Source organism: Vipera berus, assembly GCF_964194415.1.
Source record: "Vipera berus genome assembly, chromosome: 5".
Taxonomy (NCBI): domain Eukaryota; kingdom Metazoa; phylum Chordata; class Lepidosauria; order Squamata; family Viperidae; genus Vipera; species Vipera berus.
In genome coordinates this window covers 20,203,723-20,222,976 of record NC_138207.1, presented here as the reverse complement: position 1 = coordinate 20,222,976, position 19,254 = coordinate 20,203,723, and the positions used below count along the sequence as shown (strand labels likewise).

The window sequence follows — 19,254 nt, the reverse complement described above, 5'->3', positions numbered from 1 at the left end:
ATCAGCCTTCCCAAAAGACCCAGCCCAGAATCATTCAGTATTAAAGCTGTTCCATTCACCACCCTGACTTGATGCCCCAGAGAAAAGCTAGATCTTCATAATCTACAAAAGACCAACATGGCTGGGACCACTTGCAGCCTGGGTGCAAGTGGCTTCAACATACCAAAGGCAAAGCATTCCTAGGCCACTTTTTCTTCTGATGAAAAATGAACCTGACCATATATAAAACACCATGTCCATCCTGACAACAAACATATTTAATTCTACTAGTGAAAGCAGCCTACTGCAAGAGTATTTAACAGTTGATTATCTCTTGATTACTTGTCGATGTCTTGTCCGGGTTGGCGATTAAGTTCCCCAGGCTCATAGTTCTGGGGGACTTCAATCTGCCTTCCATGGGTGAGGCATCTGAGTTGGCTCAGGAGTTCATGTCCTCCATGACGGCCATGGACCTGACTCAAATAATTCAGGACCAGACTCATAACGGAGGGCACACACTCAACCTGGTTTTTATCTCTGGGCAGTGGATTAATGGTCTGGGTAGGGGAGATTTAACCATCCAACCCCTGTCATGGTCCGATCACTTCCTTCTCTGACTAGACTTTCAGTACACCACCCCCCGCCACTGGGAGGCGGAACCGACTGGGTGGTTCCGCCCCAGGCACCTGATGGACCCTGAGAGGTTCCAGACGTAGCTTGGGACATTTCCTGCTTCCCTTGCCCACAACTCTGCCGAGGCCCTAGTGGCGGCCTGGGAGAGAGAGGCTGCTGGAGCCTTGGATCAAGTTGTGCCTTTGCGGCCTCTGACCCGTCACAGAACCCGGGTGTCCCCCTGGTTTACCGAGGGATTCTGAGAGATGAAGCACTGGAAAAGACGCCTAGAGAGCTGTTGGAGGTCCAGCAGATCCGAATCTGATCGAACACAGCTAAGAACTTAAGTCTTACCTAGTGGTGATGGAAGTGGCAAAGCATGTTTACTTTTCCACTCTCATTGCATCCACAGATAACTGCCCAGCCGCCTTGTTTAGAGTGACCTGCTCACTGCTTAATCAGTGACCGAGGGATGACCCCTTGCAAGGTAGGGCTGAGGAATTTGTACAGTATGTGCAGGACAAAATCGCTCAGATCTGGACTGGTTTGGACTCTGACTGGGCAGAATCTGACGGGGTGGAGAGGGGAGGTCTTGGTTTTACCATTTGGGGTGAGTTTGACCCTGTGTCTTTGGAAGATGTGGACAGGATCATGCATAGACTGAGCACTACAACCTGTTTATTGGACCCATGTCCCTCCTGGCTAGTTTTGGCTGCTGGGGAGGTGACAGGGGGCTGACTCCAGGCAGTTGTCAATGCTTCATTGACAGAGGGTTTCTTCCCCTCCGCCTTAAAAGAGGAGGTGGTGAGGCCCCTCCTCAAGAAGCCTGCTCTGGACCTGGCCTTGTTAAATAACTATTGTCCTGTCTCCAACCTTCACTTTGTAGCGAAGGTTGTTGAGAGTGTTGTGACACGTCAGCTTCCACATTTCCTGGATGAAGCGGACTATCTGGACCCATACCAGTTTGGTTTCAGACCCAGCTACAGCATGGAAATGGCATTGGTCGCACTGGTAGATGATCTCTGGCGGGCCCGGGACAGGGGTTGCTCTTCTGTCCTGGTCCTACTTGACCTCTCAGCGGCTTTTGATACCATCAACCATGGTATCCTGCTACGACAGCTCAAGGGATTGGGAGTGGGAGGCACTGTTTTACGGTGGTTCTCCTCCTACCTCTCGGGCCATTCGCAGTTTGTAGTGGCAGGCGGGACAGAGATCTACCCCGAGGCCCCTTTCCTGTGGGGTACCTCAGGGGTCAGTTCTTTCCCCCCTCCTGTTTAACATCTATATGAAGCCGCTTGGTGAGGTATCACCAATATGCGGATGATACCCAGTTGTTTATCTCCACCCTGAGCCAACCCAGTGATGCCCTTGACATGTTGTCCTGGTGCCTGGAGGCGGTGTGGGTCTGGATGGGAAGGAATAGGCTCAGGCTGAACCCCTCCAAGACCGAGTGGCTGTGGATACCGGCATCTCACATTGTCCAACATGTTCCATCTCTTTTGATGGGGGGAGAGCTCTTGCCCCCCTAAGAAAGGGCCAGCAACTTGGGTGTCCTCCTGGATTCACGGCTTAACCTGGAAGATCATCTAACCGCCTTGACCAGGGGGGCCTTTGCACAGGTTCGCCTGGTGCGCCAGTTGCGTCTCTTTTTGGACCGAGATGCCCTATGCACGGTCACCCACGCCCTTGTCACTTCTCGCCTGGATTACTGCAATGCTCTCTACATGGGGCTGCCCTTGAAGTGCACCCAGAGGCTTCAGCTGGTACAGGTGCTTATGGGAGTATCTCGATACTCCCATGTTACACCTCTCCTGTGCGAGCTTCATTGGCTTCCAGTTGCCCTCCGGCTGCGATTCAAGGTGCTGGTAATTAACTTTAAAGCCCTACATGGCTTAGGCCCGGGGTACTTGCGAGATCACCTGCTGCCAATGTCAACCTCCCATCGCCCAGTTCGCTCCCACAGAGTCGGCCTCCTCAGGGTTCCGTCGGCCAGGCAATGCCGGCTGGTGACCCCCAGGGGGAGAGCCTTCTCTGTAGGCGTGCCAACCCTCTGGAATGAACTGCCTCTGGAGCTGTGGATGGCCCCTGACCTTCAATCCTTCCGCCGTGACCTGAAGACATGGTTGTTCCAACAAGCGGGCCTGGACTGACCATGGTTTTTAATTTTGTTTTTATTGTGTAAATTGTCCCGTATTTCTTATATTCATTGTTTAATTCTTTTTTAATTTTTGTATTTTATGTCTCTTAAATTTTATTGTTGTGAGCCGCCCTGAGTCCTTAGGGAGAAGGGTGGCATATAAATTTAATAAATCCATCCATCCAATCCAATCCAATCTGAAGTCTAATACTACACGCAGCTGGACACTTATAGTCCAGAAAGGCATTCTTCCCATTCCAGTCAATGTTCAACTCTCACTCCAATTTCTGCCACATAAACTTGCAACTCCAACATTCTCTCTGGCATCAATAACTCCTGAGCCCATACCAACATACAAATACAAGCTATATATTTTTCATTTGGCCTTCCAGTCAGTGTTAACTCCCAGTGACTAGCTGGACTAGTGCCCAAAGTTCTCTTGGCAAGATTTCAGAAGTGGCTGGCCATTGCTTCCTTTCTAGGGCTGAGAGTTACAGGTCCAAAGTCACCCAGTTTTGTATCCAAGGCAGGAGTAGAATTCAGTCTTCTGGTTTATATCTGGTGCCTTTAATTACTATACCAAACAAGTTTTCAACTACTCCTACAGCCTGTCATTAAGTCAGCCTTTGACCTCAGTACCATTACAATAAATAAATAAATATCATCACTCTATTGATAACTGTATCATGTCTATTTTTAAAACATTCTACTTCTTACACTTCCAGGCTATGTTCAATTACATAATATACATTGCACAGAAAAAGTGAATTAATATATTGTTTTATTGATTACATTTTTTGGAAACAAATAGTTTAAATAAATGTTATAAATAAATGATATAATATAAATGAATGTTACTTGTGTTTAATATATATTTCTTTTTTTCTGCTCAATAAAATGCAATAATGTTATTCTGAAGACTACATATTCTGTTAGTATAAGCACATGTCCGCATAATTTGATTACGGTACCCATTTTAAAGCAATTATACAAATAAATAACTTGGTTCTGTCCCAGAGTATTTTGTATGTACTTTCATCTAGGGAGCATTTTATCATAACCTGTTTATTCTACCATGATACATTTCTTTTGCAGAGACTAGCAACTGTTTCACTGCATAGTTGAAACAAATGACTTCCATTTAAGCAATTTGTCTAAAACGTGCAGTGAACCAGATTACCAGTTTTTGCAAAATAATTATATATATATAATTATTATTATATAGATATAATATTTATAATATAATATTATTATATATATATATAATTATTATAAAGAGAGAGAGAGAGAGAGAGAGAGAGAGAGAGAGAGAGAGAGAGAGAGAGAGAGAGAGAGAGAGAGAGAGAATATATATATGCACACACACCCTCATTGTTATATATAGTATATTAGATGTATATACATATGTATGTCGCTAGGAAAGAAAGATGTAATAACTAAATGAGATGCGAGCTTTTTAAATGTTATCACAGTAAAATTACAAATGTAGATATTTAACCCATAGTAAAAATTGCCACAATGACAATATATTATGTGGAATCATGCTTTAAATGATTCCCTATGCCCAATGGATGCACACTGTTGATTTATGCTTTTTATCTGTATGTGACACTCTTTGTATGGACCAATGATCAAGCAATAACTGAGTTATTTATTTCAGCTTCCTGAGAGCTTCAGATATATTGTTTAACTCTCAGTGGTTCCTTTGGTTAATTACATGAATATAATCTTATATATTCTATACTAGTAAGAAAATTATAAGAATAAACATGTAAATGGTAACTAAGCATTACAGTCCATTTAGCAAATGCCCTGCCCTCCTTTTTTTTTAAAAAAAAAGTTTTATACAAGGGCATTAACAACTAAACTGCATCTAAGGCAGGGGTGTTAAACTGCCGACCTACAGGCCGAACACATCATGTGGAAGCCGCACCCACCCCATTGGTCGCAATGGCAAAACCGTCCCGATACATTGTGCGACGTCACATGATGTCGCGTGTTTGAAATGTCTGATCTGAGGGCTCATCTCCAGTTAATGTTTCTATTCTGGCTTGCCGTAATGTCAATGGTTTGATGGATGACTGGACTCACAAGTTTAACCAGTCTTTAAAACTCCTTCCACCTATTCACCCACCTCTGCACCCAGTCAGGAGACCAAGTTTGGAAAAGCAACAGATGAAGAAGAAAGACTTTACCTATCAGATTTGTGTACCTGAGTAGGATCAGACCTGATGCAAATATACCTGATGATATATACAGTTGCAGGGGGCACCTTTTGGTTTGTCAGCCTCTGTTTGGGGTGATTCTGAACATGGGTTTATTGCTGTTCCAGAGGAGTGCTAATCCCATAGTCTTTGGAATACCAGGTTCATGATCTTCTGCAAGACCATTCAAAAGGACATTCAAATCGCTTTCAAGTGCATCTTGTACAACAGCTGGCAACCAAGTTGTGGGATGTTTATATGAGCTGAGTCTATCTCTGTTACTTTACTATTCAGTCCTTCTGCCATCAATTATGGTTTGGGCTGTTTTTCTGACAAGCTAATAAACCTATGTTGTTGTTGTTATTGTTGTTGTTTAAAAACATAACCTCTGAATAATAGCTGATGAATACCATATGTGGGTGGAGATGCACCATGAGAAGCTGGGGCAAAGAAAATCACTCTCTTGTTTTCCTGCATAATCCCCTTCACCCCCTCTGATCAGCTACTATTCATGTTCTTTAGTTGAGGATCAGCTAATGACTTGGTTGATATTTACTGTTAGATAATCTACTTTGAAGTACCTGGATTCTTCTATTGCTCAGAATATAATGACTAGAGACAGTACCCAAGAACTAGAAGGTTATAAGATACCTAAAGTCAGCTTAAATTGGTTAATAGCTGCCAAGCTGATCCAACCCTGTAGGTAATGCCATTGCAAGATGGTCAGAAAGTGAGTCAGATTGTATTGCTGGTAAAATTGCTATAGCTCATTAGTTACTTAACAAGGGAAACACTATTTTAGACTGTCTCACGTAGAGAGTGAAGACCAGGTAAGACAACCATATGGGAACATAGCAGGGGAAAAAAAGAATAACTGGAGGATATATGTATCTTGGATAGGTGCAAGTAGGGAAATATTCTTTTTTATGACTTAGAATGGACAAGACAACTTTTGATGGACTCCATTTAACACTTGGGGGGAGTTCATGAAATAGATGGAATTGCATCATACCTAGATGAGACTGGGACTTGGGGAGAATTTTGATGGGTTCTGTTTTGAATTTTTAACTCCAATATACCTACCCTACTCTAATTCCAATGGGTTTCATATTTCAAAATGGTAAATGATCAAAGGCAGAAGAAACACAAGGGCTTAACCTAAGGCACGATTAGATGTCCACACCTATCTGAAAATCATGTGGGAAATATTTAAGTATTATTTAAAAAGATCTTGTGTACCCATTGAAGCATTCTTCTGGCTATAAGGCAAGGAATTGTGAACTATTACCTTTAAGACCAGAATAACCTGTTGCTAGAAGTGCAATCAAAGTGATGGTTACAATGAGTAGCAAAAGGAAGAAAGTGATCAGGGAGATTTCTAATCCAGTAAATTTCTTCTTTCCCATCTAGACAGAAAAAGAGAGAAAAGATATTAATTACACAACTTTATCACACAACTTGCAAGAAAACATTTAAGTGTTTATTTTAAATTATAATAACCTTTTTCAAAGCAGCATTTTAAGAGGTTTATTTTTCATCACTAAAGCTTCTCTCAAGGGTTGAGATGTAGACCTCTTCTTTCAATAAAAGTAAAATCACATTTATATGTGTAGGTTTTTTTCCTGTGTTGTTAATCCCTTTCTTCCAGTTGACAATCATTGAAGAAAAACTTACTGAATGTACATGCACACATTACACATACACAGAAACTGGTAAAAGAAACCAACCAGAATCTAGAATAAAACTTACCAATAAAAAAAAAACCCTTTAGCAATAGTGATAGCACTTAGACTTATGTACCACTTCACAATGCTTTACAGTCCTCTCTCTAAATGGTTTACATAGTCAGCATATTGCCCCCAACAATCTGAGTCCTCCTTTTACCAACCTCGGAAGGACGGAAGGCTGAGCCAATCTTGAGTTGGTGAGGATTGAACTGCCAAAATGCTGGCAATCAGTGGGTCAGCAGAATTAGCCTGCAATACTACATTCTAGCCACTGTGCCACCACAGCCCTTTAGCTTGAGATTTATAAGAAATAAATGTTAGCAGGTTCTCATCTTGGCTGAAATATAGTACTTAAGGATAGGGATTGCTTAGTAATCTTAGGAATTATGCCCATATCTGACAGACAGTCTTATGGCACCTTCTCTATGGGCATGTGTGCTGTCGCCCCAGTCCTAGCTGGGTTTTATAAAACCCTTTTGCTTTAGGTCTCCACCGCCATGTGCAAAAAATAAGTTTCAATCAATCAATTTTAAGTTCTCATGGGGAAAAAAAAAGATCTTGCAAAGTTGGAATTGATTGATTGAACTTTTTAGTCCCACTCAGTCTGCCGTTAACACCGTAGATACAAATAATAATAATAATAATAATAATAATAATAATAATAATAATAATAATAATAATAATAATAATAATAATAATAAAGTTGGAAGGGACCTTGGAGGTCATCTAGTCCAACCCCCTGCTCAGGCAAAAAACCCTATACCATTTCAGACAAATGGCTGTCCAGTCTCTTCTTAAAAACTTCCAGTGTTGGAGCATTCACAGCTTCTAGAGGCAGGTTGTTCCACTGATTAATTGTTCTAACTGTCAGGTAGTTTCTCCTTAGTTCTAGGTTGCTTCTCTCCTTGATTAATTTCCATCCATTGCTTCTTGTCCTGCCTTTGGGCGCTTTGGAGAATAGCTTGAGTCCCTCCTCTTTGTGGCAGCCCTGAGATATTGGAACACTGCTATCATGTCCCCCCTCGTCCTTCTCTTCATTAAACTAGACATACCCAATTCCAGCAGTCATTCCTTATATGTTTTAGTCTCCAGTCCCCTAATCATCTTTGCTGCTCTTCTCTGTACTCTTTCTAGAGTCTCAACATTTTTTTTTTTACATCGTGGTGACCAAAACTGGATGCAGCATTCCAAGTGTGGCCTTACCAAGGCATTGTAAAGTGGTATTAATACTTCACGTGATCTTGATTCTATCCCTCTAGTAATGCAGCCTAGCACTGTGTTGGCTTTTTTAGCAGCTGCAGCACACTGCTGGCTCATACTGAAGTGATTGTCCACTAGGACTCTGAGATCCCTCTCACAGTTACTACTATTGAGCAAGGTACCACCTATACTATACCTGTACATTTGGTTTTTCTTGCCTAAAAGTAGAACCTTACTTTTTTCACCATTGAATTTAATTTTGTTAGATAGCACCTAGTGTTCAAGTCTGTCCAGATCCTCCTGTATCTTAAGCCTGTTTTCTGGAGGGTTGGCTGTTCCTGCCAGCTTGGTGATGTCTGCAAATTTGATGAGTTCCCCATTTATCCCTTCATCCAAATCGTTGATGAAGATGTTGAAGAGCACTGGGCCCAGAACAGAGCCCTGGGGCACCTCACTACATACTTCCCTCCATGTAGATGTGGTTCCATTGAGGACCACACGCTGAGTATGGCCGATCAGCCAGCTACAAATCCATCTGGTAGTGATGGGCCATGCCCATCCGGCACCCAACGATACATTGGTGGGTTTGGGGTTGCAGTTTGGGCACTCGGTCTCTAAAAGGTTTGCCATCACTGATTTAGAACAATAAGGAATCAGTTAGATAATCCTTTGCTTTGCTTGATTTTGCTTAACAGGGTAAGAGGAGCTACATTTTTTTCTTTGCTATTGAGAATTTATCCAACTTTATTTAAAGTAGTCTTTAAAGCATTCCAAATGTTCAACTGTTTCAGCAATGAAATAAACATATTGGCTTTGTGGTTTCTTCCCACCCCCCACCCCCCAGGTTTGGCTATACTTGCAAACTGTTATGAATTATAGTGAAGGTTTAAAGATCATAAATAAAGTATTGATAAGGTGTAAATACACACACACATACACATACATACATACACACACACACATACACGTATATACATATATATAATTCAAAAAAGCCTTGACAAATACTTTTATATATATATATATATATATATATATAATATATATATATATATATATATATATATATATATATATTATATATATATATATATATATATATATATATATATATATATATATATATATATATATATATATATATATATATATATATATATATATATATATATATATATATATATATATATATATATATATATATATATATATATATATATATATATATATATATATATATATATATATATATATATATATATATATATATATATATATATATGTTTCAAATGTTAACTATTTAGATTACCTTGCTAGGCCCCAAACATGGGGCAAATCTTTATTTCCTGTTTTCAGCCTATCTTGAAGGCTATCAAACAGGCAGTAGTCACACCGGACAATTCATATATTTGTGTAAATTACTAACAAAGAATTAAAGGGAAACTGAGATGCATTTCTGACTCCTTAGTCGTCATCAGTCAGCTATACCCTTCTGAGATTCGAACCTGGGCTGATTGCATACAAGGCAGTGTTATTTGCCTCTAAGCCACAAAACAGGAAATAAAGATTTGCCCCATGTTTGGGGCCTAGCAAGGTAATCTAAATAGTTAACATTTGAAACATATCTTCCCTTGCAGAAAAAAAGCTAACAGAGCGAGAGGGACCTTGTGGCTTAGAGGCAAATAACACTGCCTTGTATGCAATCAGCCCAGGTTCGAATCTCAGAAGGGTATAGCTGACTGATGACGACTAAGGAGTCAGAAATGCATCTCAGTTTCCCTTTAATTCTTTGTTAGTAATTTACACAAATATATGAATTGTCCGGTGTGACTACTGCCTGTTTGATAGCCTTCAAGATAGGCTGAAAACAGGAAATAAAGATTTGCCCCATGTTTGGGGCCTAGCAAGGTAATCTAAATAGTTAACATTTGAAACATATCTTCCCTTGCAGAAAAAAAGCTAACAGAGCGAGAGGGACCTTGTGGCTTAGAGGCAAATAACACTGCCTTGTATGCAATCAGCCCAGGTTCGAATCTCAGAAGGGTATAGCTGACTGATGACGACTAAGGAGTCAGAAATGCATCTCAGTTTCCCTTTAATTCTTTGTTAGTAATTTACACACACACACACACACACACACACACACACACACACACACACAATATATATATATATATATATATATATATATATATATATATATATATATATATATATATATATATATATGACTTTAAGGGATGTGACTACAGCTTTAAGAACAGAAGAATGTGAGCAAAATTATAGCATAAATTATATTGCATTTCAACACAGTATTTCAACACAGCAAGGAAATCCAATTTTTATACATTATAGTCACTCTTCCATTTCTGCAAAGTGGGATATTTCACCCTTTTATCCCTTTGCTTGTTTTCCCAATACTTTCATTCATCTTGGCCCATGACTACATGCCTATAAGTCTCATTTCTCTTTCCTGAAATTTATTTTGTCCTTAATTTTGGAATCATTTTTTTTCTCTCCAACAACTCATCTCAGTACCTAGTTAGGATATTATTAAGGCTGCAAAACTCTGATTGACCACCAGCTGGAAGCAAAGTGGTAGAATTTTCTGTCTGTCTCTGCTGCTGTACAGATTTTTGCAACTCAAGAGTCAGTAGCCTTAGGATAACAGGGAGCAAAGTTATACAATGCTTTTGGATGTGGAGGGATTTCCTGCTCTCGTTATTACAACATACATTTCTTAGCTAAAGAATTACAAAACAGAGTTTTGATTCATTTAGTACACTCCTCCCTTGAATTTCATTTTCTGAGCATAAATATAAGATTTTTTTTTAAATCCTATAGTTGATAAACATGCAGATTTTCTATAGGCTAGGTTACCTATGAGGAGATACCGAAACTATGAAGTATTAGAAAATGTTTTTGAAGAAAAGACAGTGTGACATCAAGTTACATCTACATTATTTCCAGTAGAGAATGGTTATTGGTGACCAAACAATGTCCTCAGAGTTTCAAATGAAAGAGGATCACATTAATATTCTCTTTTTATGTGAATTACACCAACTGGGGTATACACTGGCTATTTTGAACACTAGTGAAACTGAACAAACATGATTTCTTTAAAAATACATACCACTAAAGGCTCTTGTTTTCCTCCACGTAAGACTGCTAGATGGTTCTGTGAAAGGAATCATTTATTTTGTAGCCTCTTGTTATATACTGACCTGCTATCAATGTAATATATTATATTTTAACTAGGCTGTCATTTGAAGTTAGGCATATACAGGCAGATTGTTTGGTTACTTTTAACTGCTGCAGATAGGGAATGGCTAGTTAATTAATAATTTTTTTATCCTAGGTTTCTGTCACGCAGCATTTAAGACATACAAGTACAGAGTACCTGTAGATCATTTTTGCTTTTTGCCATGCTACAATCTGCACTATCAATCCACTTTCTTATTCTCCCTGGACTTTTGCTTTTCTTATCAGCATTTCTGCAATGAACCTCAGTATAAAATCATTAAAATTTTATAAAGGTTCAGAAAGCAGAGTTTCAAGTAGCCTGCAACAGTATTAATGTTTTTTTATCACTGCCTTTCTTTCAATGCGATTGTCACCTGTTGATTAGTATAAACAGTAATAGGTACCTGTTAGAGTAAGAAAATGTAAATAAGAATTGTTGGCTAAGATTTTTTTAATCCTTCTAATTATTTACTTTATGTATATCCTACCTTTGTTATTTTAAGAAATAATTCAATCTGCAAACATACCTAATGGTCCTTCCTCCTCCTATTTTCCCCACAGCAACTACCTTGTGAGGTGGGTTGAGCCAAGAGAGTGGGTCTGGCACAAAGTCATCCAGCTGGTTTTCATGCCTAAGGAATGGCTAGAACTCCCAGTCTCCCTTTTTCTCACCTGGTGCCTTTGCCAAACTGAGTCTCAAGATGCACTCAAGCTAGTATACCAGGAAGGCTTACTGAGTACTGGTGAGACCAAACTGGCTTGTAACAAAGAACAAAGGAAGAACAGAAAAGAGATACATGGACTGTACAATAAAAAATAAAATAGTAGACAAAGCAAGCAAGAGACTTGGCAGTGGCTAAGATTAGGCAAGTTGAACATAGAGGCAGAGGGGTACTTCTGGTTGCATGAGACCAAGCCTGAAGAACAAATGCACAGAAATCCAGAATTGAGAAGACAGTAACAGACAGCATGTGTTACCTCTGCCAAGAAGCTAAAGAAACAGTGGACCACTTGATAAGCTGTTGTAAGAATATTGCACAGAGTGACTCGAAACAGTGGCATGACAAAGTAAGTGAAAGTGTTCTTGGACTTCAGAATTCAAGCAGACAAGCACTTGCCACATAACTCACAGATTTAATAACTGTCAATAAGAAAGACAAAAAAAGTCTGGATAATGGTCGTTTCGGTCCACTAGCTGCAAATAGAAATAGAACAACTATGGAAAAAGAAAGCAAAGAAAGGTAATATCTGCAGTAGTAGGTGTCTGAGACTTAGGTGAAATCCAAAAACAACTGAGCATCACTTGAACACCATAGGCATTGACAAATTCACCATTAGTCAATTGCAAAAAGCAGCTTTACTTGGAACAGCTTACATCTTGCAATGATACCTTTAAAGGTAATCAAACATCAACATTTGCCTGTCCCAAGTCCTTGGGAAGGTGGACAAAAATGCCAAACCCAGTCTGAACATCTGGCCATGTGACAAACTAACAATAATAAAGATGGCTTACTTTCCTCTGTCTGTCAGCTCATCTTTTCAGATGGAGTTCTTGGAGGACAGAGAAAATTTGTAAAATCATGGGGTTGGGAGGCACCTTCTAGTTCAACCTCCTGCCCAGGCAGGAATCTTCACATCATTCTGGGCAAAAGGGTCTCCAGTCTTTTCTTTAAAAAGCGTCAGTGATGGAGCACCCACAACTTCAGCAGACAGGGACAGGCTGTCCATTCCTTAATAGTCCTTATAGTCAGGGAATTCTTCTTGAAGAATATCCCATCATTCAGGGCAGCAATGTCTATTGGGAGTGGGGAATATGCAGGCATGATGTGTACAAAATAGATGAAGCTTGTGTGATTATATCTATTATCTGGCTGATTTTTATTACCTTCCCTTCTGCCAATGGGAATGTTTCAACAAACCTCTGAAAATGGCTCTAGAGGCATGGTAATCCATCTAAATCCAATGTTACTTTACAAATTGTGTTGTTGTTTTCCACCAGGACAATTTATTTATTTCCTCTCTTACTGCATGTCAGGCATTCAGCCTATTCTTTTATGTGTCTAATTGTGTTTTAAAGAACAAACATTACCTTTTCATTATTATGTGCTGCTTTATTTTGGCTTCCAAATTTTCATTCCCCTTTCTTTATCTACAAATTTTATTTGTCCTTTTGACCCTTTAAATGTTATCTTTTACCTTTTTTTAGAACAAAATGGAAGCAGAAAAGGCAGGGAGGATTCCAATATTAAGCAAATGTTGTTTTTTAATGAAAAAAGTATATATAAATTAGGAAAAAAAATCCATTGCAAATGATTTCCACAACGAATTAAAGCATTGCCAGCATGCTACATATAGAAATGCCACTACAGTCAAAATATTAAGGACACTTGGATATTTTCCAGCAACTTTAAGATTGGTTTTATAGCTTTACAGGACTTTGGAGAAACATATGCAGCTTTCCTATTAGCTGCTCCCAGTGTGCATTTAACCTAGAATTCAGAGCTTTAGGTATATTTGGATTATACTTAATTGAAAGACATAAATTCAGGCACAGGTCCTTGGCTTAAGTAGAAAGGTTTCCTTTTGTTATTTCTAATGAAACTGATTGAATACTATTAGACAGCTTGACTGAAAACTGTTATGAAGAGTTGTTGGTGCTTTCTGAGCTTGGTTGTTTTCCTACAGACATGTCTTTATCCAAACTAGGTAACATCATCATTGCTGGCAGGAAATGGGTTTGCTCTTATTTTACATTCGGGAGGCTTGCCCTATCAGTGCTGGTGGGGGTGGTCTTGGGGGTTCTTTGATTGATCTTTTTTTCTGTTAGCTTTTTTGGCATCTCCTTGATTGGGATATTGTTTAATCTTGATATTAATCTCTGCTCATCTAGGTGTTGATTGCTGGGAGGGGGGGAGTCTTCTATCTGCTAATTAGCATAGCACTTAAGCCAACTAAAGTCCTCCAAAATGTCCTAAATAAACCAAAAAAAAAACCCAGAAGAAAAGGACAGGAGTCATCTGTGCAAACAGATGAAGACTAGTAGAGTGATCCACAAACACCAACTAGGAAGCAGAAGACATGACGAAAACTCCCTAATTTCACAACAGACTTAATCATAGTTTCAACTGGAAAACTGTGACTATCGTAGACCAAGCCAAATCCAAAAACAATAGAGAATTCCTGGAAGCCTGTGCATTCTGGCAAATTGGCCATCAATAGGCACCATTCAAAAGAGACAATCAACAAGCCAAAAAGGGAATAAAAAGACCCAAACAACCCCCCCACATCAGGAAACAAACCCAGACGAGCAGAGTTTAACACCAATATTAGGTAAAGGTAAAGGTTCCCCCGCACATGCGTGCTAGTCATTTCCAACTCTAGGGGCTGGTGCTCATCTCCGTTTCAAAGCCAAAGAGCCAGCACTTGTCCGAGGACATCTCCGTGGTCATGTGGCCAGCATGACTAGACGCCAAAGGCGCACGGAACGCTTTTACCTTCCCACCGTAGTGGTCCCTATTTTTCTACTTGCATTTTACGTGCTTTAGAATTGCTAGGTTGGCAGAAGCTGGGACGAGTAACAGGTGCTCACTCTGTTACGTGGCACTCGGGATTCAACCCACCAAACTGCCAACCTTTGATCGACAAGTTCAGCGTCCTAACCCACTGAACCACCACGTCCTTGACTAACACCAATATTAACATCAGACTAATAATGAAGAAGTAATCAATACCCCAATCAAGGAACTCCCAAACAAGCTTACAGCAAGTAGGCCAATCAAAGAAGAGCCAAGACCACTTCCACCAACACTGACAGGGCAAGCCACTAGAATATAAGATGAAGTGCAAACCCACTCCCTATGAGCACTGATAATCTTGCCTAGTTTGGGTGATGAAATGCAAGAAAACAACCAAGCTAAGAGAACACCAAGGACCCTGAATTTCAACCCTGAGCTACAAATATATAAGTGAAAACTGTTAATCAGAAAGTGGAAGTTGAAAAACTTAGAGCCTTTCAGAAGATCAATCCTTTCTAATACAAGAGCAAAAGCAATACAAAAATGAACAATTGATTCAGATTGCAGTGTAAAATAATATGATCACCATCGGCACATTTAAAAATACAGTTATGAGCCCTCTGTGTAAATTCTCACCTTTCCACTTTTGCTTTTTGTGGCAATATTCAACCTTCTGCCTTTGAATTTACATAGGTAATTCTACCCACCCCCTAATTGTATCCTTTCTCCTTATAAATAGATGATCAGTTGCGTTAGGTTTGTCCAAATGCAAAATAAATACTTTTGCAAAGCTACTAATAAGACCTTGCTCCTAAGGTCACTTTAACAAAATATATTCAACAAAATTTAAGAGTAATAATACATGTTAAAGCCTAATAGAAAAGGTCAATTATAATAAGTTTACTTTTTAGTCTGAGAAAATCCTCCAATTAGAAATGGACAAAGATTTACTTACTAAGGTTACATATTGCAGAAAGTGAAAAGCAGAAGTTTCTATAACACCCTAGATCAGCAAAACATTCTCATCCAATTAACAAATATTTGTTTAAATATCCTTTAAATACTCCTAAAATCATCTAATTATCTTACCTGAATTATGGGGCTTGGGTTTCAAAGGATTGTTTTGAATTGATGCTGATTTTTACACAAGATATAAATTAGATGGTTGTATAGCAAGAATCAAACCCTTTTTGATTTGTCATTGTGTTACATTCTGTGGTTTTTTTTTTACAAGAGAAATGTAGGAAGGATATTTCTCAACTATTACAGTATCTACTGAACTTCACAGCTTTAAATATTTGTAATTTATATTGAGAAAGAGTTGATCATGATAATAGTTCTAATCTAAGTAAAAGCTCATGGAACTTATGCCAAGAAAATCAGCCATTGCCCAAATACTTCTTTTTTGCTATTTTTTTTAAAAAAAATCAATAATTTCTCCTTCATTCAAGAAAACTTTTTTTTTCAAAGAGAAAGCCACATTCCCTGCAATTAGATTGCAACAAAGGTCATATCCTAATACAACCAGTTTCACTTCTGTCTCATGGCCAGGACTGAAAATGTACTGTTAAGGAATCAGATAATTTGTCTCTTCTTAGACATTCTTAGTTTGTCTTCCCATACTGCTGCAATATTCTTCCCTAAAAAGTGAATGTTGGAGATAAACAACAGGATATAAGGAGGGGACTTTAAAAGGAAATGCATTACATTTTTTTTCAAAACAGTAGAAAATATCCCCTTTCACAGTGAGCTGTTGACTACTTCCAAGTCCATAAATTCTTCTAAGTCCATAAACTCCAGAAGAGACAAAAGGGGCATGAATTCATTTCAGAAGAGGCAGGAGAGCACCCTATTCACTTCATCACAATCCACAAACCAGAAAGAATCCAAGATAACATGGCAAGGCATTGCCCAAGTTTCCACTATGTACCCTGCCCAGTAAGAGTTAGAACTTGGCAAAAATCAGTCACTTGGTCAGCAGTGGTATACGAAACAATCACAGCTACCAGTAATTTCTTCCCATATAAGGAGATTAGAATCCTAAACCTGAAAAGTTGTCAATTGGGAAAGCATGCAATAAGAGAAGGCATGTAAGAGTATTCTGCCTATCTTACTATCATAGTAAGTATATTTGAACTTGAACTTATACATACGCTTGGCTAGGTTCTCTTTTATTCTTCCCTATCCAGTGTTCCTAAGCTTCTCAATAAACCTAGAACCTAAGCAATATTGGTTAACAGAAATAGGTTGTTGATATAACTTAACAATCATGTTAACAGTGTGGTCATTTTCTGCTTCAAATGACAAACTGGATAATTTTTAGATCTGCCTACTAGATCAGAGGTATCCAAAAAGATCTGCCTACTAGATCAGAGGTGCCCAAAACCAGGGACTGGTTCCATGGAGAGAGGTTTTTCCACGGAACAGAGGGTGCATGATTTTGTGTGCTGCCTGCATCCCGCAGATGGGGCTTTGCTTGTTTGTGTGGACTGGTTGCTGGCATCCTGCAGCCTGGTACTGGTCCACAGATGGGGGGTTGGGGACCACAGAACTAGATGATTGAAAAATTCCCAGAACAAATATCAAGATCCTACTGGATCTACATGGTGCCTAGGTTGATCCATTCTTATCACCCTATTTGTCCTGCAGCAGTCATAAGTACTAGTCTCAATCACTGAATAATTGTGCAGAGGATGAGTAACACAAGAAACTCCATATATATATATATATATATATATATATATATATATCCCTGCAAATCAAAAGATCTTTCCACACAACCAGGAGTCCTGGTTTTGGGTATTCAGAAACAGTAGCCTGGATCTTCAGATGAACTTAAGTTTATGGAAGAGAAGTTTTCTATCCAAGCTAGGAACCTGGATAGTGCAGCAACCTGCAAATCCTCAAAACAGATCTAGAGGTTGGAATTGTTATTCTAAACATTCTGTTATGGGCAGGAAAGAGAAGAGACATCAAAAATTATTTACATTAGTTTAATATCCTTAATATCCCATCCCATCTCATCATACTGCTAACTTCAATTGTGTATGCTTCAATTTACCCTCCACATATTCATATGCTATTTAAACAGTTGACATTGCTGTCAATAGTTTCAGGCATAAAACAATGAATGAAGATGGAGTTAATTAATTCTTGGATGGACTACAAGCCTTTATAACTTACTTTGTATAGGTAAACACTACTATATTTTCTATCAAATTTTCTGAGGAGAACAATTCTGTGCAGCTCTTTTGTATTTCTCTTGAAAGTTCCCAGTTGAATATTAAATATTTCTAAGTTAATATGGTGACAATGATAAGCCTTATGAATTTTTCATTACAAAATTTCAGTGTAATATGTACATTAAAATATGCCCTGATCTCCTGGGTCCATTCTCAAGAAAGGAATAGCAGTAGAGTTTTTGATGCATTCAAATGTAGCTGTACTCTAAAAGAAATTGGAACAAATGTCAAATTATGTTTCCCTAGAATTAAGTGATCCAAATATGATTTTGATTTCCCCCCAGTGAACATATTTTTCAGACTTTTTTTTCCCCGTGTAAACCAATTTAGGAGAACCTACATCCCTATTCATTTTATTATCATCACAAACTTATAATGAAGGTTAGGCTGAGCAACACTGGCTGTCTTAAAATCATGAAAATAAATGGATGGGGATATTTATCTTCTATTTATTAAATTTGTTTGCCTCCATATCACCATGAGGTGACTCTATAAGCTAATGAATTTGGTTTCTTCAATTCTTATAGTAAAATATAATGCAATCTACAGTTGTTCACTAGTACATTTTAGTTTTTAATTCATGTAAAGATACTGAGTAAGAAGGCTTCATACCATCATTTCGATCATCTACTTTGAGCAAGCAAGCATGAGAACTTCTTTTCTTTAGATAGTAGGACTGAAGGAAAACAATTATGTGCTATTTATCCATCCATAGAAGTACAGATATCAGACTTACAGAAATTTTATGAAAAAAGACTGACCCTATCAGTTATCATTAGGATTGAACCGTACCATCTATATTCTATAGGATAACGTCTTTAGTTAAGTTTGGGTGACATCTAAGTGATCATAGTGTACTCTTTGGTATTACTCTTTGGCATAACAACAGATCTATGTCATGATGAACTGCTACTGCTGGAACAGGTGCTTCTCCATACATCTTTGCCTTCTTGTCTATTTCTCATGGACTTTTTCATATCTCCTGAAAATACTTTCCTAAGTATGAGGCACCATCAGATATCATCATTACTCCTATTGGTTGATGAAGGAGCAGGCAAATACTTAAATGTGCATTCTATTTTAAAATTGAATTATTTTAACCTATTATATTATATTTAATATATTTATTATTAGTTTAGTATAATAAATATATAATAATCATGTTCCCTCCCATAAAAATAAATTATCTGTGTTTCACTTTTGTCCACCTATTTTCATTTTATGAATGGCTGGCTTAACAATTCTCAAGTAGACTTTGGAACTAAAAACTGTGAGTTCCTCCAATCCAAAAGGGTCTACTAAGACAGGTATCAGACCTTTTTATGTATCTTCATTTCCTTAACAGAACAGAAGAGTCCTTTGAGCTTTGATATTATATTTAACCCTTAATCAGTG

General features: G+C 38.4%; 1 protein-coding gene across 1 annotated transcript in view; it reads right to left on the bottom strand.

Annotated features, from left to right (window-relative positions):
• SI (sucrase-isomaltase) overlaps positions 1–15,814 on the bottom strand; it is a 125,835-nt gene extending 110,021 nt beyond the window's left edge. Inside the window, exons 1-2 of the mRNA XM_081329516.1 lie at positions 15,707–15,814; positions 6,221–6,338 (exon numbers count right to left, since the gene is read on the bottom strand). Coding sequence (XP_081185642.1) covers positions 6,221–6,338 — 118 coding nt within the window. The 5' untranslated portion in view covers positions 15,707–15,814. The remainder of the gene's footprint in view (positions 1–6,220; positions 6,339–15,706) is intronic.
• Positions 15,815–19,254: the final 3,440 nt, after the last annotated feature.